General features: G+C 34.3%; 1 protein-coding gene across 2 annotated transcripts in view; it reads right to left on the bottom strand.

The window, feature by feature from the left end:
- The window catches only part of LOC136042380 (uncharacterized), an 88544-nt gene that overhangs the window by 49278 nt on the left and 12387 nt on the right, over window positions 1-26879 (bottom strand). The window contains exons 2-3 of one of the 2 annotated variants that reach the window (XM_065727359.1): window positions 23595-24117; window positions 19944-20120 (exon numbers count right to left, since the gene is read on the bottom strand). In XM_065727359.1, coding sequence (XP_065583431.1) covers window positions 19944-20120; window positions 23595-24111 — 694 coding nt within the window. In that variant the 5' untranslated portion in view covers window positions 24112-24117. The remainder of the gene's footprint in view (window positions 1-19943; window positions 20121-23594; window positions 24118-26879) is intronic. The other variant, XM_065727360.1, reaches the window with a different exon arrangement.

Genomic DNA, 26879 nt, shown 5'->3' with positions numbered 1-26879 from the left:
TTCCAAGATTTTACCCCCCCCCCCCTTTTCCACCCTTAAGATCTTGACCTCAAAAATCCAACTCCCAGAAAATCCCCACCCTTCAACCTCTCCCACAAATCCACGAGAGATACAAGAAGAATTTCATTCCTGCATTTTTAAACATTAATAATCAATGGGTTGTGTTTACTCATTTTTTTAGTTAATGATTGTTGTTTAATCTGGCAGGTGTCTATCTGACTCTTTGTGTGTTTTTCTTTTTTTTTTTATTTGACAAGTTTTATATGACTGTAATACCTGATGTAAAGTGCTAATTCGGCGCCACCCCCTGTGGAAATCGTTTTAAAAATAAAAGTCTCTCTCTTTCTCTCTCTCTCTCACTCTCTCACTCCATCTCTCTCTCTCTCTCTGTCTCTCTCTCTCTCTCTCTCTCTCTCTGTCTCTCTTGAAGTGAGGGAATTAGGTGAACGGGATTGATACTTCCCTTGTTTATCTGGGTAAGTCCAATCTAGTTTGTATAAGCTAACGTTTCCTGAACGTTTATTTGCTGTGTTAGTGTTAATGCATGTTTGCGATGGCTGGTAAGCTTATTTTTTTTGTCATATTTGTCACGTGCAATAAAAATTGTAAAAAGCCATGATGAAGTTGTAAAGATAGCTGCCCAGTTTTTCCAAAAAAAAGACATTATGAAAGCAAAAGATTGCTTATGAACTGAATCAAATTGTGTAGCTCGAATAGCCACAAACGTTGCTGACACAAGGTGATTGACAATGTTTTGGAAATGATCAAAGTATTACAGACTTGTGATGACAACAAGGTTGTTCTGCCCACTTTCTTTATTTTTTGAGCCAGGAGAAGTCCCCTTGATCCCAGGTGAAAGTACTGAAATTGTTACACGCAAGATTACAAAAATGTGTAACAAAATAGTTATTCCGATGGATCAAAACTTCTCAAAAAGTAAACGGAAGTCCGTGCTGAATATATTTCCGAACTATTCTATGCTGTGGCTGTTGAAAATTTACCAAGTATCCTTGCCAAACAGCGTATAACTTCCTAGAACAAGCATTTGGTTATCTTGACTAAAAAATTTTTGAACTAAAATGCACCCTAGGGGACTTGAAAGTTATTACTGTATTCAAATGTGATACTCACGCAACAGAAAATGCGCTTCGTTGCTCTAGCAGTACCATTATTCCTAAGTTTAAAATTTCTTCTCACTTTGGAATAGTTAGACATGTCCTAAACAATCTGACTTCTGATGATGTTAAATCTCCTTTGCAAAATTGTAGTGAAGCAAAGCAAAGTGGGTCTACCAGACCTTTCAGGATGAAATATGAAACAAAACAGGATTTACTACTACCAATGAAGTTGTCATGGGTAATTTGTTTCAAACGATTCCCCATTCAAGAGGTTTTGTTTTTACTCCTTTGAAGATTTAAATGAAGATATGAAGAACATACTTCAAGTACATATATGAATGAACTTTGTTGTTCCGTCTGTGGAGAAAAAGGTCACGGGAACTCTAAAACAGCCCCTTGCCACAAATTGAAAAAATGAGCTGTATGCAAATCAAACAGTCATCCCTGTTAAGGTTACAAATGCCCTATTGTACAGGCTCTGTTGAAAGGTAAATCTAGTTCAAAATGAGATTCAGATTCCGAATTTTGTCGTGGAATATTAATGGGAAAATTACGAACTGAATCCCAATTCTTTCACAGTTCTTGCAGTCCCATGACCTAATTTTTATTCAGAAGCATTTCCTGTCAGAAGACCACTGAAGCCTGTTACCACTATTTTCTAATTTTTATCTCCTCTTTTGTAGTGCAGTTGTGAGACTGCGAGGAAGACCATCTGATGGTTTCGCTATCCTATCCCGATTCCCTTCCATGCTGTTAGCAGAGATTGATTACTTTATTGCCACTGAGCCTTAGAATAATGCGGTAATTACCGTTTATAGGCCTACAAAGTATAGTAAAAAACAGTTTGACCCACGATTTGTGTCTGCCTGAAAGCTTTTAGGCAGGTTTCTTAAAAATTTGCCTCTAAGTGTGTTATAATCAGCGGAGATTTTAATGTCGATATATAACAAACACAATGTTTCCCCGATAAAAAATGTTTTGGGGTTGCGTTCCTCCCGACTATTGTGTATGGCTTAAGTTCAAGTTCAGGTTTTTTTATTCTTTAGCTCTACATATTTAAAACTATTCATATAACATCCCCGGCAGGAAAACTGACTTAAAAGCCGGATGAAAATACGCATGGTATAAACAAGCAAACCTAGAAGAAACGGATGTCATCACATTTCTCACTCTATTTCACACCAATAAATACATGCCAAAAACATTTATTTTAATTATTTTCATTATTTATCCGATAGCTGAACGGCCGGAAGCTACTCACAAATTAATATTTACTAATTAGTAGATCTTTGATTTTAGTTTTTATGGTTAATAGCGATAGACTCTGATAAAAAATTCATATATGTTCCAATAATTTGTAATATTATTTTAAGGCAAAAATCTAGACCGTTTGGACACAAGGAAAGGCATAGGAAGCTTACTTAAAGGATAACGAGTAAGTCCTTTTCCAGTTTCCAGGAGGGCTTGTAAAAAATGATGTAAAACAATCTGGCTGCAGATTCTGTAGATAATGAACGCGGAAAAGTATAGAGTGAAAAGCTAAAATTTGTCTTAGACTCTTAGTTGGAAATTTACCAGGAAGAGAAACTGGGGAATAAACTATAATCATAAGGATTCTCATTGCTTTATTTTGTAACTTCTAAATTGGAAAAATATGTGACTGGAACGTACTCAAATAAATAATAGAACAATAATTAATATACGAATGAACAAGAGAAAAATAGATTGATTTTAAAGCAAAAAGGGACGAAAAAATTTAAGACGATGCATTATACCTACGTTCAAGTCAGTGTTTTCTTTTTGTAACGCTGCGTTCTCCCTACGAATAATTTCAATCAATTGCTTCAAGTCGTCAATACGCTCATCGAAATACTTTTTCGAGACAGACATCGATAATTATATTATATCGGTAATTAATATATTGCTAAATATACATTACACTCACTTCTTTCCTCAACTCATCAAACTGACATATCAAAGAAACTTACAGGCATGGGCCCCTTTCTTCATAAATCCAAATAAGAGGGGCCCCGGAATTAACAATGCAGTAATTGATGTAAAACAAGCCACAGTTAAGAGAAATATCACGAAGTAAAAGAGATTTCTTGCCTCGACAAGAGTTAGTTCAGTACTGAACTAATATGTGATCCATATTCAGTCTTGTTTCAGAGTTCAATGCGTTAACAGCTAAAATTGGATATTTTATGAACACTGCTAAATCAGTGAGTTTCTTGTCAAGTGAATTAATTTAACATTTCACAATATTTGGTTTGGGATCATAGAGTCTTTTAATTCTGACCTAAGCTTCATATTTAATTCAGTGACCTTGTTATTTCGCAACAATTGCCTTGGAATTATAGAGACTTTTAATCCTGACACTATGCTTCATAATTAATTCAGTAACCTTGTTATTTCGCAACAATTGGCTTGGAATTTGTAATGCCATATATCAGTGACCTATATTTATAAATTGAACGGTTTAAATTGCGTGGTGGTTGAAAATAGGTGCCTTGAAAAGATGCCACGTATTAGCGAACAATCGGAGGATCTGAATGACTTTGAACATATATATTCGCCTGTGTTAAATTTTGTCCAAAGTAATTGGCAGAATTCCATTTCTGAGAAGGAAATTATTGAATATGGAGTGGATTTTTTTGCTTCACCAAAAATAGTTGAAGCTAAGGCTGATTTATGGTCGAAACTTGCGCCTGATGAAATTCCCCCTCGCTGCAGTGGTGCAAAGTCTGCAACCAGTAATATTAAGAACATGCTCGATCTTTTGAAGAAGTGTGATGAAGCTAGCATCTCTATGCCAACTTATGTTATTAAACTTCCAACTGAAGTTCCAGTGTTGCCAGCTGTGGCCTATTCAGAATTGGCCTCTAAAGTTTCTAAAGTTCATCAACTTGTTCAAACTGTGTCAGCAAAGTTGGACAATTATAGCCTCAATTACCCTCAGTTACCAAAACCTATAGGCTCTAATCGCCAGTCAACCACTATTGTCGTCTCTCAAGTGCCGTCTCATCTATCGGATCCAATTAAAAGGAAAGACGCAATTGATAAAATCAGTGGCCATAAACTTGTGTCCAGTATTCGCCCGGTTCACGATAAGTGGTATGTAAATATTGATAAATCTGCTGCCGAAGACTTCCGTGCATCTGTTCCCGTCATTCTCACCGGTATGTCAACCAAAGAAATTTCTAAGAAATATTCGGCCATTATAAAAGGTGTTCCAGAGGATTATGCGATTCAGTCTTTCACAAATTGTAGCGGTATTGTTGCTGCCAAAAGGCTTGGCTTTTCGAAAACAGTTAAGCTTGATTTTGTGGATTCTTTTGCTAAAGCAGCTTATTTCAAAGACGGTGTACGAATTGGTTATGAATTCTTAAGACTGAATGAGTTTAAGGAATTTCCAAAGTGTTGTTTTAAGTGCCGATAGCCCCATCATTTCCAGTTTTCTTGTCCCAGTCCTGCGCTCAAATGTGCTCGTTGTGCCGGCCCTCATATTAGTTCAAAAGAAAATCCATGCAATGCCTCACAAAAATGTGCCAATTGCAATGGTGAACAAGTGTCCTTTAGCATTTCATGCTCCGTTCTCCGTGGTTTTGCTAGTCAACAAACCTCTAAATGACTTGTACGAGAACTTCGACGTTATCTGCCTGCAAGAAACTTTGTTAACTGCCTCTAGCAGAAATTTCCTTCATCGAAGCTCAGTTCATTCGGTTTTTACTTCTGATGCTGTTACCACGCTTTGCCGCCCTTCTGGAGGCCTGGCCCGTATTTTTTAAAAAAGTATTGATCTTTCGAACCCATCCCTTTTTTATTCGGATAAGCACATTCTTGCTGTTAGAGTAAATAGTACTGTGTTTGCTAATGTTTATCTTCCATATGAAAATAATACAGTGGAGTCAATAAATAAATTTGCTATTACATGCAAGTCTTTAAAGTCCATGATGAATCGTGTCAAGGAAAATAAACTTGATTTTATAGTTCTTGGTGACTTTAACACGGATTTGGATGAACAAAGTTATCGATCCCGAGAAATATTGGAGTGCATGCCCCCTTGCGCGATTCTGAAGAAAGATTTATCATACTCCTATATCCATCAATTTGGTGGTGTTTCTAATATTGATCATATAATCAGTTCGTCACAGCTAAAATGCTCGATTATTCATATTGATATTGAGTCTGATGACATTGACCATCTATTGCTTTCATTTACTACTAAACTGAAACATAAACTTTGCAATGTTGCCCCTATTGGGAATTCTAAATGTTTTTTGTCTTTATTGTCTTTATCTATATTGTCTTTATCTACAGTGCTTAATTGTATTCGTGTGCCTTATCATCTACTCCAATTGCAAGTAAAGGGTAGTAAGCGTGATCTTGATAGATATTATGATGATATAATTAGATGTATGAAAGAAGCTGAAAAAATTGCGGTTCCCGAGGAACGTATTCGTATAAAAACGCGGAAATCTATATGGGCTGCCGATTCTGAATTAAAGAATTTCAAAAATAAGGCAAAACTTTGGCTTCGAATTTGGGTGGATTGTGGTAGACCTATAACGGGGTCTGTTGCGGATATAAGGCAGAAAACAAAGAATGATTATAAAAAGTACCTTAAATCTATTCGTTATAAGGGTATGGAATTTCCAGCCTCTAAAAGGGATTGGTCTAAATTGATCAATTCTGAGAAGCTGGATAAAAGTGATCTTTATAATAGTGATTCGATTTCTAGTTTAACTTGGTATATTTACTATTCGGGAATTTTTTCCAAAATTAATTTTTTGTGGAGTCACATTATTCTCGGTTAATTTCTAAAGTTTTACCGCCTTTGCTTCATCAGGGCATATTATTCCAGTATCAATAACTGCTGCTGAAAATGCAATTACACAACTGAAATCTTCATCCATTGATATTGATGGTATTAGTGTAAATAATATAAATCCAAAGTGTGTTGTTCTTTTATTTCATTTGCAGTTGTTGTTCCAAATGTCTTTAACATCTTCTCTGGTTCCAGATAGCTTTTTTTGTGGAAATGTCACCTCAATTCTAAAGCGGGGAAAACTCCCTTCTCAATGTTCATCTTATCGCCCTATAGCCACTACGTGTAACTTGAGTAAAATCCTTGAATATATTTTAATTCCTCATGTAAATGGAAATATAAATTTCGGATCGAATCAATTTGGGTTTCAAGCTGGTATTGGTTGTCAACATGCACACCGTGTTCTTTTTTCCGCCCTTAAGAATAGCATGGCTGAGGGGTTGCCACTTTATATGTGTACTTTGGACCTTTCTAAAGCATTTGACAATGTAGTTCACAGTCAAGCTTTTTTTTTCCCTTTTTAATAATGGTGTAAATCTTTCAGTCATTTTTCTTCTTCCTTTTTGGGTATGAGAATTCCTTCCTCCGAATTAATAAATCTGTATCTCCATTTGTCTGTTTATGTCGAGGTGTCAAGCAGGGAGGGGTTTTATCACCTAGTATATTCAAAGTGTGCATTTCTGGTATTTTAGATGAAATTAGATCAAATTATTTTATTGGACTCTCAGATGTTAATTATCTTGCTTATGCAGATGATCTTTTACTTTTGTGTAAAAATAAGCAAGGTCTCTCGTTTATGGTCTCAAAAGTTTCACGTCTATTTTCTAATATTGGTCTTTCTCTTAATGTTGAGAAATGTGAATTTCTAGTTTTTAATGGTCCAACTTCCTCTATTGCTCCCTTAGCTTGTCGCAGTTTTTCAATACCCTTTGTTTCCACCTTTCGGTGGTTGGGTATTATTGTTACGAATTCAATTTCTTGCCTACGGCAGTGCACTGTTCGTGATGTTCAAAATAAAATTCAAACGGGCTATTCTAAGATAGTTGCTAATCGAAGGAAGTATAATAGACGTGCACTCGGTAGACTATATGCTACTTTTTGTGATCATTCTGTCCTTTATCTTTCTGGTTTTTATCCCCTTCAAAAGAAAATGATGTTAATCAGATTCAGATTTTTTATTTCAGATATTGTAAATTTTTACTTTATCTCCCCCCTTGGTATAGCAATAGGAAGATAATTCGTAAGTTTGATGTCCCTGATATAAGTACAAAATTGGCCCTCATGTATGGAAGGTTGTCTGAATCAGCTTTTTATCGTTTATCGCCTCATCATCCTTTGGTCCGTCTGTTCGGTTAATCTCATTGTAGCGTAATGTTTTTTCTATTTTTAGTGTATTTTACTTGTAGTGTATTTCATTTGTTTTTCTTTTTGTTACTCCAAAAGTGCCATAACTTGTTATGATGTGGGCTAAAAATAAATTATTATTATTATTATTATATCAGTCTAATGGCAGGTTAGGCTTAGAGGGAGATCATTTACATATATAAGAATTAAAGTGGTCCAAGAATGGACCCATAAAAAATCACAAGAGTATTAGATAGGCTTACCTCATCTGAAATGTAGCCATTCGCACCCGATATTTATTTATGGTCCTTGAGGTAAGATTTAATTAGGAGTATCGCTTGTCCTCTAACACCACAGTTACGTAGCTTGGATAGCAGAATTTTATAAGAAATAGTGTCGAAAGCTTTTTTAATGTCAACGACTGTTGTTGCCGGTAGTAGACTTTTATCCAAGGCATCATTTAAAAACAGGGTTAGCTTTAATATTGCATGTTCTGTAGAATATGAAGACCTGAAGCCGAATTGAAATGGGCTGAAAAATATGTTTTCTTCAAAAAACTATTCAACCTGTTACATATTCACTTTTCAATAAATTTGCTAAAAGCAGACAAAATGAAAATAGATCATAATTGGATGAATCCTGCTTATTTCCTCCGTTATGTAGAGGAATAACTCAATTAGTTCTCATCACCTCAGGAGAAAATCCATGCTTGAAGGATAGATTAACTAGATGAACCATCACTTGAGCGTAGCATCCAATAGTTTATTTCAGTAGATACGTAGATGAGCAATCAGTTCCTTCTCAGTGTCCTTTCTTCAAGATGTTTATCAGATTCATGAGTTCCACATCAGTCACGCGATAGTGAAATATGGAAGAATCAAAGGGACATGGTAGAAATTCACGAAATCTAGATTCCACATCCAAGCGGTCATTCAAATTATTTTTTACGGTGGCCTCTCCAATCATATTAAAGTACTGGTTCATTTCCTCAGCTACCTTATGCTTACCATTACTCGTTGATCAATCCAATACATTCATTGATTCGGGCAGCTCTTGACTTTTGCTTTTGTTAAGAAACTCGTTAATTATTGTCCAGGTCTTTTTTGGATATCCTTCCAGTTCAAGAAATAGTTTCTAAAAATGAATCTTCTTCGTCCATCTTGTCAGTCTTGTAAGATGGTTCTTATATTATTTGAATTTAGTTTCATTATTTGAAATGGGAGAATATATGTATCCAGCGTAAAGTCGATTTTATTTCCTTAATACTCTTAACCAAGCCTCTTGTTATCCATGGCTTTACGTATACCTGGTACTTTTTGCACCTTTTCTTTAAAGCAGTCTGAAATGTTTCAGTAAACGACCTGGATACAAATTCAACGTCATCTGACTCCAAGCATTGCGACCAATCAGTAGAAAGTAATTTAGTATTTAGAGCTTATCTTAACTTTGATCCATACTTCTAGATTTTTTCATTTGACCCTTTTCACCTGAAAATCCGAGGAACTCGCTCATAAGCACAAAATAATCAGACACATCCGTAATCATTTCGTCACACGATACAAAAGAAAAATTTAGAAGTTGACTATAAATAAAAGATACATTTTGATTTTTAACCCAAATTGGAATCCAGAAGGATGGCACACAGCCATCAGCCAATGATTTAGTAGGGAAATCTTTTGCCAGGATATTCAATGGCTCAGAATTACTTGAGTTTGGACTTACCGAAGAAGTTTCAATGTTTAAGTCTCCCATGAGATTGATTTTTCTTTTCCTAGAGTTGACCATCTTAGCAAATTCTGCAAATTATAAGAAAATCTTTTCCTGCTAGAACTAGATGGCGGTAAAGCATGCATAAGAAAACTTTCTCAGATAGTATGGGGAATTCGATAACCAGGAGTTTGAACAGCATTTCCTCATATAGAGAGTCAAAAATTTTAATTTCTTCAAAATGCAAAGAAGTATCGATGTAGAATACAAGTCCTCCTTTCTGATTAGTCAGTATATTTTTCTGAAGTATTTGGTATCCTTGAATATTTTCCGCATTCAGGGTATTTGCATTCAAAATGTCTTACACAGCCCCATAACTCTTATTCCCTTACCAGGAAGGAACGTAATTAAATAAATCTAGGCTAGAAATCACCCCACGACCACTCCAACTCGCAGGTCTAAAAAGACCATTATTAACAGGAGTACTTTTTCTTAGGTAAAAGATACTTGTTACGGGGTAAATTATCAACAAAAGGGTTATGGGCTAACTTATCACCTATATCTATTCAATTTAATATCTTACTCAACCCTAGTAGAATATTTCTCAAACCGTTTCAGTCTGTAAGACATATAAAAAAAACTTAATTAACAAAATAATTTGCTTTTAAAACAATTTCCAAATAGCATCCAAAAGCATGAAACATAGTAAAAAGCTCGCAACATACCGGATTCTCTGGTGAAAGACATTCATTCGAAGAAAACAAAGGCTCAATACTAAACTTTGGTGCTGTAAAAGGAGAAGCAGCATAACAAGAACTTTGAATTTTATAAGATAGATATAAAAGAAAACAGAAAAAGAAAGTGCCCTGAAATAGAAAGAGAAAGAGCGGAAGAGGACACATGGAAAACAAAATAACAATTTGTGAAGACAAACCATAAACTTTTCTTTTCCAATACGATTAGATGAAGATACTAAAACAAAGAGACACTAATTAAACACGAGACCAAAAAGATGCAGTAGAAACTTTTGTTTCAAGCCAAACATTAGTCTCTTTGTGGCACACTCTGGAAGATACAATTTTACCTTTTGATTTCATTTCTTTTGCCACCCCAAGCAATTCATTCTTCTAGAATTCGTTATAGGTAGCAGATCCGTAAATATAACAATACCACTAGATTTGAGCTTGCCAACTTTCGATATAAGCAACTGCAGTTCTCTCTCACAGCTGACCGAGGTCAAGACAGGCCTCGTTTGCTGTTTAGACCTGTTACCGTGTTGACACTGATCAGTTACGTTTGATGACCAAGGAGTGAAGTGATAATATTTTATCAGATTGATAGGTTCTGTAACTTCAAGTTTGTTTCGAAAAAAGGTTGAAACCAAAACTTCAATCTCTTCAGAATCTTTTTCTTCGGAAAGCTAGTGAGCAAGTAGATTAAGCTTTCTTTCTTTTAATTCAAAGCCTAGCAGCCGATTTTTCAACAAATCTGATTGGGTCTTTTGGTCATCTAAGGCTAACTCAAGCTCAGAATTGTTTTGGTCTCGCCATAGAGCTTCATCCTTTATTTCTGCCAAAATTGAGTCTAGCTTTGTCGAAATTTGAGATTGTGCCTTTGGGATTCTGTCTAGCTTGTCATTGATTAGCTTCTTAAGTGGCTCAAAGGACGAATGGGTCACTAATGACATTGTAAAATTTCAGCTATAATCTGCAAAGAATGAATATTATTAGTCCTCTGTTATTCTCTTCTATATAAAAAATAACAAGCACTTGTCGTGAATGTGAGCAGACCCACGGCAGTAGCGGCAATCACCGTTGGATAGATGGCCCAGAGGAAAGGGAATTGTAGGAACCGATACACCTTTTCCCAGCAGGTTAAGTACTAAAGTACAGCTGGTACCACTACGGCTCTTCTGTACCGTTCCTGCTTTCTTATTAAAGGTTAGTGAGCTTGATGATTTTGGACTCTGCAGCCAAAAAAAAAGACTGTTGCGGCAGCACTGTCGACAAATTAGTCAGCAATGTCAATTTTTACCGTAGCTCTATTTGTTGATTTATATATATAATCATAGTCCAATGCCACTGATATAAAGCCAAAGTTTGTTCAAATAACTTCTAAAATCAAAGATTTTCACAAATAGGAATAAATATTGTGTGGTCACCAGTGTTGACAATTGCGACGGGGAAAATGCTCCTCTCCTGCTTAATTAAACCGCATTGCGTCTACACTCTTTGAATACTCAAGGTTAATAATATTTCTTAATCTCCTACTGTACTCCATTTCACTGTTTTTACAATCCAATTAGATTCGGAGTTATATCCTATTTATACCTTCACAGCTCGAAGGCCAATTAATACCGAGAATGGCAACTTTTCATATATTAGGCCGCTTTACTGAACTTCTAACTTAGATCTTGTCGTTGTTTCGTTTGGCAGTCACAAGGTCAAAGTCTTAACAGAAGGTTTCTACTTTTACAACCTTCCTATCTCTACATTCCTACCGAGATTAGAAAAATGTGTCAAGTGAGTCGTTTGGTAAAGTCTGTGACAAGATGCTGAGCATAATCAATGTGCCTTTCAATCTTTTATGCGATCGTGCTGTGCTGCAACAAAGTGATAAGAACATCTAAGTTGAGCTCACTTCCTACTTGGCACAAATAAATCACACGCTGACCTGTGCTGAAGGATGTGCTGTTCCTCTTTGACGTGTCCGTAAAAAGTCTCAGCTAGAAGATTTGTCAAAAAATTGAAATCTATTGAATGCGTGTAATTCAACCAAGGTATTGTCTTCTATTTGGAACGACTGTGGTCACCCAAAAGATAGCTTAGTAAATGACTTGAAGCTCCGTGTGAAACGGAAAGTTTAACAAGGAACGGAAATACCCTAACTTAATACTGATCCAGAAAAACGTAATCCGTGTTGCTTAGCAAAGCCCAGAGTGATAGTATGCCTGAAAAAAAGTGTGTTGGAAATTTTGCAAGGGAGTTCAGTGCTCCCAACAAAAAAAAGGAATATTTTGAAAAACAGCTTGACCTTGTTCTGTCAAATATAACGAAAACTTTCCAGGTTGTGTCGCCAAGTGCTGCTCAATCTTTGATTTGAAAATTTAAACAAAATCTTCCTTTTGTGAAGATTCTATTTCAGCAAGGCACCAGCAGCTTGCAGGTTCTTTAGTCTACCAGCATTTAGCACTACCGTTTCAGATGATCTTTGTTTATGGCGTAGTCTCTTTGCAATTTTTAACTGGACAAATAACTCCCATCCTTAAAAAGGGCTAAAAAAGACGCTTCTCTGTGCAGTTCTTATTGCCCCATTACCATCTCATGTACTACCTTCAAGATATTTGAGTTTTTTTGCAAAAAAAATTGAAAAACAAATTTCTCCCCTCCTTGTCAGCTTGGGTGCCAGCGAGGCTTAGGTAGAGAGTATGCTCTCTTTCTACTTAAAAATGTGCTAAAGGATATTGAGGAAAGAGGTGATTTCATGGTATTATATGCCTTTGATGTTGCAAAAGCTTTTGACTTTTGTATATTTTCGCAGGTTCTGTTTGAGGCTCTTTTGAAAGGTACTGATGCTGCGATAATCATTTGTTTAAGATACATGTATATAAATCTGAGGGCTGGAATTAAAGATGGTTGTCAACTACTTCCAATTCTGAAAGGCCTACGCCAAGGAGCTTTGACTTCTTCAGTTTTGTTTAATAATTGTTTTGCCGATGCTCTGGACAAGCTAAACTATACTTATTATCTTCAAAGAAGCTTGTATTTGTTATTTAAGTTTGCAGATGACCTACTAGGCCTTTCCTGACTTTTCAAGGATGCTCTGCAACATTTGTGTTTCTCCAAAAAGAGGACGAATACAGTGGCTTGAGCTTTATTATTGATTTAATAAGAAAAAACAAGGTTTTTGAACTGCAAGTAAGGAGTGACATTAAAATTTAAAACGAACAGAAATTATTCCGTATATAAATGGGGTCAACCCCTCCTCAACACCTGGTTTACTCTAAAGTTTGACTCTTTTTCTCAGCTATACTTTTTAAAAAAATAAAAAACTTTAGCATTAAGAGTCTGTAAATGCAGTAATTCTACTGATCCGCTCTCTAGAAAGTGGGTCATTCCTTCTATTTTTTTCTAAAAGAATAATTCATTTTTCTAGAAATAATGGAAATAATGAATTTAATAAATAAAATGAAGGGATTGGAAAAAATGGATAATAAAACTGACGAAGTACCAACCATCGTCTAGAAAACTCTTAGTAATATTTTTGTTTTAGCAAGAAGCTTCCGGTGACTCTTAAAATTTGTTAGTCAATAGGATTGGTAGCTACATACTCAGTAGTAACTGGCTGAGGAAATAACCAGTATAATACCAAGGATCACTTTGAGTATTCTCTGAAATTTAAAAGAACAATTTCGCTAAAAAAGAACATCAATCTAGAAGAACAATCGATTATAAATAAGTGCCGTGAAGATATTTCAAAACTAAAAATTAGTGCTTAATATATTAGTATTTTGTATACAGGTGTTTTTGTGTTTTTTAATCTCCACCAACCAGAAAAATAATTTATCTCGCAAAATAAATTCATGCTAATATACACCTCAGCTCTTTCAGGTAGCCAACTAATGTAAAAAGGTAATTGCTTCTAGATCCTGATACCTTCAAACATATGAATTGTGCTGAAAACCTTGAGTGTTTCACTAGGTTGAGATGAAAGGCCGAGTGATAGTCCATCGTGAAAGATTAAATGAATATATTCAAGGGTGACCATCATTGCAACCATTGGTTAATCATTTGATTTCAATCATTTACCACCCAAGGTAAATAATGGAAAGACTGAAAATTTCTCTATTTTGTTTCACCGTATGGAATCTTAAAAAATAAATTTTTTTGGCCTTGGTGATGCAATCGATTTTTTCACAAGCCATGATGCTATTGGAAGTGTGCTGTAGGAAACAAGTCTTTCCAGAGTGTTAAAGCTATATCTGAGAAAAGGGCTTAATCTTTTGGAAATCGGGTATCTTGGTTAAAAAAAAGTAGATATAATAGTTTGTTTAAGTCCCGATCCAATAAAAATTAACAAACAGAATGATTGGTGAAAGTTATGTGATTTTCTAAACGCAGTAGACAAAAATTCTATTGAGTTTCATTAAATTGTCAAAAAACTCTCCAACACCATTCAAACCACCCTTTTCATACTAGGCTATAAGGTATGAAGGAAATTGTCATTTTTAGAATTATAGATTAAATAAAACCAATCAAAAAAAGTGATCGTATTGTTATTTTAGAAACACCACTTCATTTTTTTGTTTTGAAAATTACTCTTTTGCTGGTGCTCTCTGTAAATAAAAAACACAAGATCACCCCCCTCCCCCTAAAATTTATTATGATATATTAATTTAAAAATAGTCAATCAAATATGCTATCATTTCTTGATTCTTCGGGAATTAAAGATAATATTGAACAATCAAAAAAAAAGAAATATGTTGATACACTGCATTTTGAAGCTGAAGCCTATTGCTAAGTAGGGGTCTGTCCGACACCATTCAGTGGATTCTCAGACGGCAGATAGGAAAAAGCCCTGTTTATACGTAGGTTACACCATAAGAGGTACAGACCAAGGTTGGTGTTATGACCGAGCTTTAATAATAGTAAATTTGGCATCTTCACCCGGGAGCCATAAATACAGATAGAGGAGAGAGAAGGCTTTTCGATTCTATACTCAGCAGGGCCAATGAGTGTTGGGTACGTCCTCTGAATAATACACCTTCTCACAAGATTGGGTTAAATTGCATGGTGACACAAAAAACTATAATGAAAGGACCCTATATTGGAGCAAAGATGAGGCAGGGTGTAAAATTCAGATTTATGGACAGTGTCCTCTACAATGTCTTGACCATGTCAGGTTATCTTCAGAACAAGAAACCTTATGGTTAACTCTTTCCACTTGAGGGTTTGGCCTAAATCGAGGAAATTATGGCCTAGTTGACGACACAGTATTCACATTGGATTCTGATTATTTGATAATTGTTCTGACATTTGTCTGTTTTGGCGGTTGCTTTTAGGCTGTAAAAACTCTTCCCAGCTGATTTATCTACTACGAGTGGCACAACTGTGTTGGAATAACATTTGTGGGCTAAAGTACCCTGTATATAAAGACTTAGGTAATAGGCTTGACTTTGTCATTTCAGGATTTTGAAATCTGTAGATAGAAGAGCATTGCCAATTGCTAAAAATTATGTTGTGACCAAAATGGCCTATATTTGAACATAGCCGTCATTCCACTGGAGGTTCAAGGGACTTTTTGCGATTTGGTTCTAAGCCAGCTTAAAAGCTTTAGTGAAGACATGAGAAAATGTAATAATCTCTGTCTAACACTGGTTTCTTGACATTTGATTTTTCTGGGGCCGAAAAAATAATTTAAAGAATATTAAATTGCAACTTGCAATGTCAAGATTTAAAACAATGTCGAAATTATCGAAATTTTAATTGACAAATTCAGAAACTTCAAACTTGACTTATTGGGAGTTTCAAGAACTTATATCTCCAGAGTAGGAACCATGAAATTAGGTTGTGTAGAATATTCACTCAAGCAGGAAGGATGGAGTAGACAGACAATGAGTTGGGTTCAAGATGCTTAGGATGGTAAAGTATTAATAGAATATTAATTGCTTGTTTTATGATTAAGAAATATGGGATATTAGTCATGGTAGTAAGGGTCCCTGCAGACCCAACCGAAGAAGAGAGTAGAGACTCAGATGAATTTCACTTGCAAATAAAGAAACAAAAAAACCAGAATTCATGTAGAAATATATTTTTTTATTATGAGATTTTGACGCCCAAGTTGGCGGAAAAAGGGACAAATGGTATCCTAGGATAGGTAAATTTGGTGTAGCAAAAGAAAACGGTAATGTCTTCACAAGTTGGCCATTTTTGATATAAAAATATACTTATGATTATTAAAGTATTTTACCATAAGACGACCCATAAGCTAAAAAGATATCCACTTCATAGTAAGACAGCTAACTTTAAACTGAACAGATCAATACAATATACTAGGGTATGTAAAAGTGCTGTTGTTTATGTTGAAAGTTAATTTCAATATCTAGTAGTCTCTAGGGTTAATTTAAAGTTGAAAGCACGAAAGTGTTACAGTCTTAGAGGGATTCTTAAGGCTGGTAAACTCCAGAATGAGGATTTGAGAGAAGGTTTACAGCAACAGCTGAATACTAAACGGAAAAATGTAAAATAGGACAATGTAGAAGATGGATGGAGTAATTTTAGGAAAATATTCTTTGAAGTTGGTAATTGTTTTAAGAAGTAATAGATTCGAAAAATTGCAATAGATATTTGTGGAAATTATTCATTTTTTAATATAGTGGAGTAGCGCTTTTGCAGGAATTATCTGAAGGATAGATCATATAAAAATAATAGGAATTTACAAAAAGTAGAGAAAACATTAAATATGAACTTAACAGGTTTGAAGTGGGGGCCATAGATAAAATCACTTATAAGCAGGAAGGTGTAGCTAAATGCAATAACAGTGAAGTCCTGCAATATCATTTTAATATATTGAGAGGGGGTAGTCAATCCGACAGTTAAAGACAGGAACGAGGGAATAATTACTGATACAGAAAGAATTAAAGAGACGTGGGCAGAACATTTTGTACAATGTTCTTAAGTGCGAAAGAGTTAAAGGAAAATATATGGAGCAAAATAAAAAAGTTTCTGAAACCTAGGATGTGAAAGAAGATTTTTTCGTAGAAAAAAAGTGACAGTGATAAAATGATCAAAAATAGTAAGGCCCTGGGTTCTGATAGCGTGGTAAATGAACATCTTAAATATTGTGGGTCTGAGAATAGAAAAATCTTACTTATGAATATGATTTAAGAAAAAGAGCAAGTAACCTGTGATTTAGGATTGCTAGAATTAATCCTCTGCATAAGCAATGTGATTCGAGAGAGTGTGGTAGTTATATAAGAATTAGTCTAGTTTCTCTAGGTAGAAAATTACTTAGTAAGGTGATGATTTTTATACTTAGAGATTGTGTAGATGGGATTTTAAGAGAAAAAGAGCGCAGTTATAGGAAAGGTTGGGGATGTGCCGACAAAATTTTCACACATAGGTTAATAACTAAAAAGTGCTTTAGTCATCCAACACCTCCAGTCCTCAGTTTAATAGGCTATGAAGAAACGTTTGATTCAGCAAAAAGAAGAGTATTAGTGAATGTCTTATCCTTGTATGGTTTACCAGAGTAATATATTAAAATTAGTAGTGCTATATACGAGAATAACACTGCTGCGGTTTGGGTAAAAAGTGAGGTTAGTAGCTTGTTTCATATTAAATCAAGAGTTATGCTTATTTCTGCTATCTCCCTGTTTCTACAGACCAATTTGAAGGACTTCATCATAAAGAACAAAGAAAGGCAATGGGAGATTACAGAATCAAATTGGGAAAAAACTTTTTCCTGGAATTAGATTAAGAGCTCTAGATGAAAAGTGTGAGTAAAATGAATTTTTTTTAAGAGTTTTTGCAAGTTCTGGCTGCTAAATAAGTTTGAGTATTAACTTTAGGAAGACTGAGTTGCTAAGGCTAGGAATAAATAAAGATGAAAATATAAAGCTGGTTAACGAAAAGACTTACAAAGTGGAAAGCTTCAGTTATCTTGCTAGTATTAAAGATAAAGAGTTTGGATGACTTAAAGAAGTTAAAAGTAGGATAGCCGAGGTTTGGAGTGTTTTACATAGTTGAAAAATACTGGATGAGCAGGAAGATAATCCTGCGAATCAAGAATTGAATATTGGAAGCTGCAGTGATGACAGCGGTCAAATATGGTTCTGAAGAATTGGTGCTCTCAAAAAAAGGTGGAATATTTGCTAGATATTTTCCCGAGCAAGTGCCTACTAATTTGTTTGGGTGCCCAACTCACTGACCAAATTTTAAAAAGTAGGATGTGCAAAAAGTGTGGCTCAATTCTACTTTATAGGGCAATAATGAGAGAAAGTTTGATATGACAAGAGTCTCTTCTATGGATGAAAAATTGTCAAAGATTGTCCAAGGCTGGGGTAGGAAAACGTGGTAAAGATAAATTCAAATGTAATGGCAAATTTATTAGAAGGACGTAAAGGAAAAGGCTTTGAATACGGAGGAGGAAAGAGCGTAGCTGTGTTTAATGCATTTAGCTTGGTGTTTCGGCGAGATTTAGTACTAGTGATAGTATTTGTATTTCTTAACAAAAAATATAGAAACCAAGAGTTTGTAGACATTATTTATAATTGACATTACCTTCGCAATACGTTCTGGTAATTTTTTTTTAGTTGTTATGTCTATGCAGTTGCAAAATGAACTACTACTACTGAGACACTTACAAGTAGACAATTTCTTCTGAGGTCAGCAGAGCTACTTACAATCTTCCTTCGTCCTTTTCTGCTCAACATTCATCCTTTACCTTTCCCAAAAAATACAAATTTCCGTTAAATCCTTCCTTATAACGTTTTCCGCCCGATCAAAATACAACTGTTTTTTTGCTTGGCTGCATATAAATAAATGAACACTACGAATACCCAATATAAACAATTGTTTAACAATGTTTAACAATTGGTCAAGTTTCGTCTTTAAAAATTCCTAGTTATCTCAATGTTTATTTCATTGTAATCTGAAAGTGGGATGGTACAAAAAAATTTCGTACAGCTTTCTGTCTGATATGCCTTCAATCAAACGGGTGATAAACACCAAAAACATGAAGAACAATAGAGAATTTCTTAAGACAGTGGGAAACAAATTAGAATGAATATTTCGGCCCTATGTCCAAGGGCCGTCCTCAGCAATACAAATAGGAAAAAAGAACTTACGAGAGGATAAAATCCATAAAACTAAAATGAACAATTTTTCAAAACATTCCCAGCATCCTTACCTCAGCGAAGTTCAACCAGGACTGACAAATAAATTTCTTATGAAACGAGGCAATTCAATGAAATGAAAAAAAAATATTTTGAAATCATGTTTTTAATGCCAGCCTAGCTTTTTTCGCTGCTGATCTTATAGGTCTATTTGTCACAGGTTCTGTGTTAATATCTATTGGTTGTTTTAAATATTTTGTAACGTCATTTTTAATTAGATTTGTGTATAAAGCATTCATTGAATATTCTCCTAAATCCCTATTTAGGGAAATATTATTATTAATCTTAAGTCTTAAGCCAAGATCATTGCTAATAATGGTGGATTCTTCATAAAGTATTTTGTGGCTGGGATTTTCGAATACATGGCACCTTAAAGCAGAGTCAAAATGAACAGAAGTAGTATTATTAGAATTCAGAGCTTTGGCGATATCATTTTTATGCTGTTGAAGGCGTTTTTCGAAATTCTGGTGGGTTCTCTCAACACAGAATTTGCCATAGTCGCATGGTATTTGATAGACACCTCTTAGAATATTCATTCTAATTTGTTTTCCACTGTCTTAAAAAATTTCCTATTGTTCTTCTTGTTTTTGGTGTTTGTGATGGAAAAGCAGTGTGGTCTTTGTCGTTATTAAACGGGTGCCTTAAAATATCAGTACATTATTCGTCTTGGAAACATTTAACATTCTTTCATCGCATTTTGAAACGCCAACGTTTGATCTTTAGTGGCCTTAAAATCTTATGACTTATGATTTCATATTGAGCACCGAATTAGGGAATTCAATTTACAAAATTCTCATGTTAACAGATCTTCTTTATATACATAGTCCTACTGAATAAAAATTCCTCAATTTAATTCTTATGGTAATTAAGTTGACGTTTGCACCGAACAACGTACCTATTCGCTTAAAGTGTCTTTGTTTTCTTTCACTGTTCACTCAATTGCAGTCAACATATCATATATTATATAATATGTATATATAAATCAAAAGCATACTATATATAGCTTAATATATAAAGGATAATATAAATACATTAAGAAAAGCATACTTACCAATAAGTTGAGTATTGCCATCTTCACTCTTTTTCACTTTTATAACTAGCTTAATCAAGTACTTTAGCATAAATGCAGTGGCAGCAACCCCGCCAAGAGGTAATACAATCAAGAAATACTTCAAAATAAAATGTGATTCAGTAAAAGAAGAATATCTGATTCCACACACAGCAAATCCTGAAAATAAACAATTTCACTAATCAAGGATAGGGAAACCGGGGGTTGATCCAGCGGTGGTTAATTAAACGTCAAATCTATCCAGTTTGTCTTTTCTTCAGACAAATCCATAAAAGCACATCCGTGAGAATTATCTTAAAGATTTTTCAGTTGTTTTTTCTTTAAAATTGTACAAGAGAGCCACTGCTGACAAGGCTGCACTACACGACCGCACTGGCTCTGAAAACATGCTAAAACATTTGAGTTTTACTAGTTTTATTTCAGATGTGCATAAAATAATAAAAAAATAAATAAACTCTGTCACTGCAATGAAGTTACTCATCAATCAACATTGTTGAGATGAAGAAACTAACTCTCTTTAATCAATTTCTGGTTACTTGTTGCTACAAGACAGCAAACCAAAGTGATTTTTGACCTCAGGCACCATAACTAAAAGTCTCTCTGAATCTAAAAAGGGAAAGAGCCAAAATCCAAGTAAATGTCCCTGCTTTGACAGAAAATTCTTGCTTAAAAAAAACAGTAATAGTTTTTTCTGGACCAAATTTTTCCACCACAGGCTGTAAAGTACCCATTGCCATATTATAGACTTTAAGCTGCTTCCCATATTAATATCCAGCCCTATTTAATTAATTATAAGATGAGACTTAAAATAGCCTAGGAATGTAGAAACCAAGTGTTATAGCCTGTGTGAGAAATGAGGAGGGAGGATAACGGACATTATTGGTTGCCTCTTGATGGAGCTAAATAGCAATCTTATAGAAATAAAATTTGTTCGGACAGATAAGAAACTTTTTGAATATACATCCAACCATCAATACTGACCGTACTGAATTTTCTTCTTATGGGATCAACAAGATTAAAAAATAGATGAGGCCTAATTGTCTGCTCTAAAATCTTTTTGTGTGGGCTAGTTTTCTCCTCCCAAGAAAATCTATTACAAAATCAGTACAACGGACAAATTAACTTAAGTTCAAACACTGATCTTAAGAAAAAAATTCTTTTCTTAAAAATTGTTTCTGTAAAACCAACAACAAATGACTTTTTTGTATCTGTATCAAAACAGGGACAATAGTAAGGCACTGAATGATTCACTTTTCAAAATTTATTATTGTTTGCTTAGCCTATAGGTGACAATACTTGAATATTCAGGTCAACCCTGCGTTTGGGTTAACAAAACGGTTCTGTATATTGTGTTTGGGTCCCCCAAAATTTGCTTGCGTCTGTAAAAACATAGAAAGGAGTCATTTAAAGATAAGAAAAGCATTGACAATGTTTAAAGGTAATTTGAGGAGATTTCAAAAAATACTTATAGTTAACAAAAAAACATTTTTGAAACTTCAGTAAAGGGCTATGTCCAGCCACGCATAAAGTTTTTTTTTTGGGGGGGGGGGGGGTATTAACTATAGAAAAGAACATCTAGTAGCAAATTGCGCTGAGATGCTTGGAAAAATTTTTGATTTTATTAGGGAGACTGGCCACAAGTTCCTGGGCTATCACCCCTCCTAAGTTTTTGAAATTCTAGTCTTTGAAATGTCTCAAGAATATACTAGAGCTTGGGTCTGGTCTAGTACTATCCACGATTCAATTAAACTTTAGTTTATTGGCCCTATTAATGTTTGGCGGTTACTACTTGAAGATGAAGGGAAAATTTGTTTTGGTTTTTTATTCAACTTAAAAACAATACAATTTTAATTTTTTGTTGTTTCATGGTTAATTTTCCACTGAATATCTAACCAATAAAAAAAATTAAGAGAATGCAAAGAGTAGCTTATAGGCTATGAGCAGAGGGCCTTCTTTCAAAATACATAGTACTTGCTACGATTTTTCAGTTTAATTTAAAATAGTGCTGCTATTTGCTGGGGGACAAGAAAATCTTTTTTCTTGGATAGTCTCTACAGATTATCATGGGTCCATCAAGATCGTCGATACAATCTAAACTGTTTTTTCTTATTTAAACAATTAACTGTGATTTTGATATTTTGGGAGTGTAACGGACATCATTGGTTGCCTCTTGATGGAGCGAAATAGCAATCTTTTAGAAAAAGAAATTTGTTCGGATAGATAAGAAACTTTTTGAGCCTACAAACAACTATCAATAATGACTGTCCTGAATTTTCTTCTTATGGGATCAACAATATTAAAAAATAGATGAGGCCTAATTGTCTGCTCTAAAATCTTTTTGTGTGGGTTAGTTTTCTCCCCCCAAGAAAATATATTACAAAATCGGTAGGAGGGACAAATTAACTATAGTTCAAACACTGATCTTAAGAAAAAAAATTCTTTTCTTAAAACTTTTTTCTTTAAAACAAACAAAAAATGACTTTTTGTTTCTGTATCCCAACAGGGACAATAATAAGGCACTGAATAATTCACTTTTCAAAATTTCTTAGAGTGGTTGCTTAGTCTATAGGTGTCTGTACTTGAATATTCAGGTCAACCCTGTGTTTGGGCTTACTATGGTCCCCCAATATTTGCTTGTGTCTGTAAAATCATAGAAAGGAGTCATGTAAAGATAAAAAGAACATTGAAAATGTTTAAAGGTAATTTGAGTAGATTAAAAAAAATACTTATACTTAACGAAAAAAGATTGTTGAAGATTTAGTAGAGGGCTTTATCCACCCATGTATAAAGTTTTTTTTATTTTATTTGGGGGGGGGGATATTAACTATAGAAAATAATATTTAGTTAGCAAAACGTGTTGAGATGCTTTGAAAAATTTTGGATTTTCTTTGGCGGACTGGCCACAAGTTCCTGGGTTATCATCCCTTTAACTTTTTGAAATTCTAGTCCTTGAAATGTCTCAAGAATATACTAGCACTTGAGTCTTGTCTAGCACAACCCATGATTCAATCCAACTTTAATTTATTTATCTTATTTATAAATATAATTTATTTATCTATCAGTGTTTTGCGGTTACTATTTGAAGGCGAAGGGAGAAGTTTTTTTGTTTTCTTATTCAACTTAAAAACAATACAATTTTAATTTGGTCATTCTTTCATGGTTAATTTTCCACCGAATATCTAACCAACAATAAAAAAATTTAAGAAAATGCAAAGTATAGCTTACAGCCTCAGAGCAGACGGCCTTCTTTCAAAAAACATAGTCCTTTCTACGATTTTTCAGTTTAATTTCAATTGGTGCTGCTATCGGCTGGGGGATAAGAAAACCTTTTTTCATTGATAGTCTCTACAGATAAGGCCTTAGTTATGAGTCCATCAAGATCGTCTATAGAATATAAATTGTTTTTTCTTTTTAAGCAATTAACTTTGATTTTGGTATTTTCATACGCCTCAATTCAAACCGAAACTATCATATTTTTACTCAACTTGAAAGCAAGATTTGGCTTCTGGTTTGAGCTAGGTTTCAAATTAGCAAAAATAAATTCTGCAGGATTCGTTCTCTATCTAGGTGATATTTCCTTTACTAAAAAATATAAACCCTAAACACTTATTTAGAAATATAAGAAAATATTACCAATTTTCACAGAGAGTTCTTGTTTAAAAAGCGAAAGTGTCATATTGTAGCAAGTTTCCTCAAGCTCAAAATAATTGAATAGCCGCTGATCGTAACCTTTCATTGTGAAGCAATAAAGTGCCTGTGGAACAAACCAAAATAAAATTACGAATATTGGTGAAATAACAGGCTGGCTTTGTTCAAAACTTGATATTTCCATCCGCAAGGACTGTACAGCAACTGCGCAGCTAAATGCCAATAAAACCATAGACACACTGTTTGTTATGTAGTTTTGAATCAAGCAGAAAGATAAATAGCCAAATGCTCCATCAATAATTGTGCGGATAAGAAATAGTAGCCATGTAAAGATATATAAAATAATGCACTTTTTTACTGAGTCAGACACCATTCCAGAACAACACGTACACTTATATGTTCTCTTCTTAACTATTGATAAAATAATAAATATTAGGATAGTGTAGACAATAGCAGCGCGCAAAAATGCAAGCACTTGTGTGATAATCAATCCACAATCCATTTTTTCCTAAAAAAGTAAAGTAATATAGAAACTGTTGATTTAACTTTATTCTAAGATCTTTGAAGTATAATTTAGTAAATGAGCTTAAGAAATTTGCCATGACCTTCACTTTTATTAATCGATTACATATTATTTATATATTATGGTCTATTCAAAAAAACAACAACAAATATAACAAAGAAAACATAAGAAAACCAATAGTGCAAAACTGTTAACCCTCTTTAACCTTTTGCTTCCTTGGATTGAAGTTTGTTTTTAACTAAAGTCAATTTTTGAACGGGTGGAACATTCTTGAATTCTGGGTAATTACATAATTTAAATGCAATTACAAGAGAATAATTTAATCAAAGAGAAGCAATGACAAAGAGAAATGTTTAATCATTCCACAATGGATAAACATATTAACTTTGCAAAATATTTAAAGCTGCAACGTCTCCGATTTTATATCCTTTTACATTAAAAAAATGAAAACAATAAATTTTAAGCTAATCTTGTTAAGCTTCCTGACAGCAGTTGCCTTATTAAACAGTTCAAGGCGGCAAACTCTAAGAAAGATGTGCAATAAGTTGTTAGAGATTGAAAATCTGGAAAAGAAATTTTGATAGTAAAAAGTGCACCAAAACATTAAGCGTTTTTCTTTGTTCTGGATATGCAGAAAACAATACCTTTAAAGTACTGATCAAAATGTATGAGCTTGAGAAAAGTTTGTTAATTTTCAAAAAAGGAGGAAAACACCCCCATGACACCAAGTAATCTTAATGAAAGTAACGCAGTTAAATTCAAGATATGAACGAGCCCTATTTTGGAGTTTCCAAGTAACTATATAAAATAAGGTGGGATTTAAAATTTTGGGAGAAGAAAGATCAAATAGGGATGTTTATTGGTTGAATTGGACCAATGGTCAAAGAAAATGAGAATACGGTTTATTAGAATAGATAGTAAAGTTCTAGTGATCTTTTTAAGTAGCAAATGATATTTTATCGAATTTTTTTGCTCAGAACATAGTGACACAAAGCTTGAAAATTCTGAGATAACAAATCAATATTAAATTACTGAAAATTATTAGTTCTTTTCAGCTTCAGATCCAGCATCTTTGTGAGGCCACATCTTCAACAAGACCTAAGCTTGTAGCTTGAGAATTTGATTTGAAAAATCTTGAAATGGAATTTTCTTACTTTTTACCTTGTACCCCACCATGGTAGTATCTGGGTTTCCAGTGTTTTCTACCACCTTTTACTTGTTTTTCTAGTTCTTGTTTTACCACAGTTGCTTCAATTAACAGGTACTAGGGTTGAGGGATAGATTGGCAGAATCAATAGAAAATATGTAATTTCAGCTATAGATTTCCATATTAGGAGGGATGGGGCTAAAGTAAAGCAGGGCTGCATGTTGAATGTGTTGCTTATAATTATTATGTAAATTATGAAAAATCACCTTTTTTAACAGGTTTTCTTCTATAGGCCCACAGGTCCTTCTCTTGACTTATACCAGATCTAGCATTATATACCCAGAAAAGAATAAGTAGCAAAAAGCTATATATACATAAGCACATGCTATTTAACAATGACTTCTCTAGTAATTAACTATGAACACTTAGTAATAATGACAAGAAATGAGTAACAGGAGAAATGAAATTTAGTCTAAATGGCAATCAGGAATTGGATACAGGCTCAAGGGGGCCAAGACAGGGCTATATAATTGGAGTTACAAAGAAGGTGGTGATTTTTTGGTGAAATAAGCACTTCCTGGCTAATTTAGGACTTTAAATTGATTAGCCTACTGAAATTTTCCTAGCAATTGAAATATTTTTCCCTGTTCAGAATAATGTAGGCTATTTTACATGTGAAAAAATTTATTTTCGGAGTTATACATAGCGTTTCATGCGACACGTCGCCAGATAAGTGTTTGTTGTTTATCTTTTATTTTTTCCAGGTTATTTTCCAGGTTAGACCTGGATGAGTGGAAATACAATTGGACAAGCAAAAGAACGCGGGGCAGGGCTTCTACTTCCGAATCTTAAAATTCGGGGAGTTTTCGGGGAAAAGTCTTCAAGACTCGGGGAATTTGGGGGAAAGGTTCAGAATGGAATTTCGTTGCGAAAATTTGGGAGCCAAAATTTGTTTTAGCTTTGTTTTCAGGCTTAAGTAGGGCTTGGATCCGCGCAATAAATGAAGACTTTTAAAGAATAGGTTTTAGAGGCAGAGCACGGGATTGGAACCCATAGCTAAAAACGATTATTGCTGATATTGCGGCAAAAGCCTCAAAATTGTTTTAAAGTTAAAAAAAAGAGGCTGAATTACGCTTTGGAACTTTATTGCTTTAGGTTTTATATTATCTTTGCTGCTTTATTCTCTTAGCCCGAAAGCGAGACTATAATGTCACTTTCTTTCAGAAAGACGAAAAAAAACAAAGTATAGAAAGGCGATTATCGCGTACAGAGCAATAACATGTGCAATGATTTCTCCAAATTAATGAATATTCTTCAGCAAGCAAACATGAACATACACCGGGAATTTAATAAAAAATATCCTACCCATATAACCTACCCATCTAGGTAGTATCTACTTGGTGCTTTCATTACCATAGGAAGCATCTGGCAGTCTTAGCAGCAGTTTTCCTTATGAGGCAGTTGGAGCTAAAGGGTTTGTTATGAAAATGTAAATTCAACAGTTTATTATTTATAACCCCACTCATTATTTGTAGCCACTAGCTTATCATTGGCTCATCCCTTAATTAAAAAGTTGCCGATTTTTAAAGTCTATTTTCTT

This window comes from Artemia franciscana, unplaced genomic scaffold (genome assembly GCF_032884065.1).
Source record: "Artemia franciscana unplaced genomic scaffold, ASM3288406v1 Scaffold_1201, whole genome shotgun sequence".
NCBI classification, from domain to species: domain Eukaryota; kingdom Metazoa; phylum Arthropoda; class Branchiopoda; order Anostraca; family Artemiidae; genus Artemia; species Artemia franciscana.
This window is presented reverse-complemented; position numbering and strand designations above follow the sequence as displayed.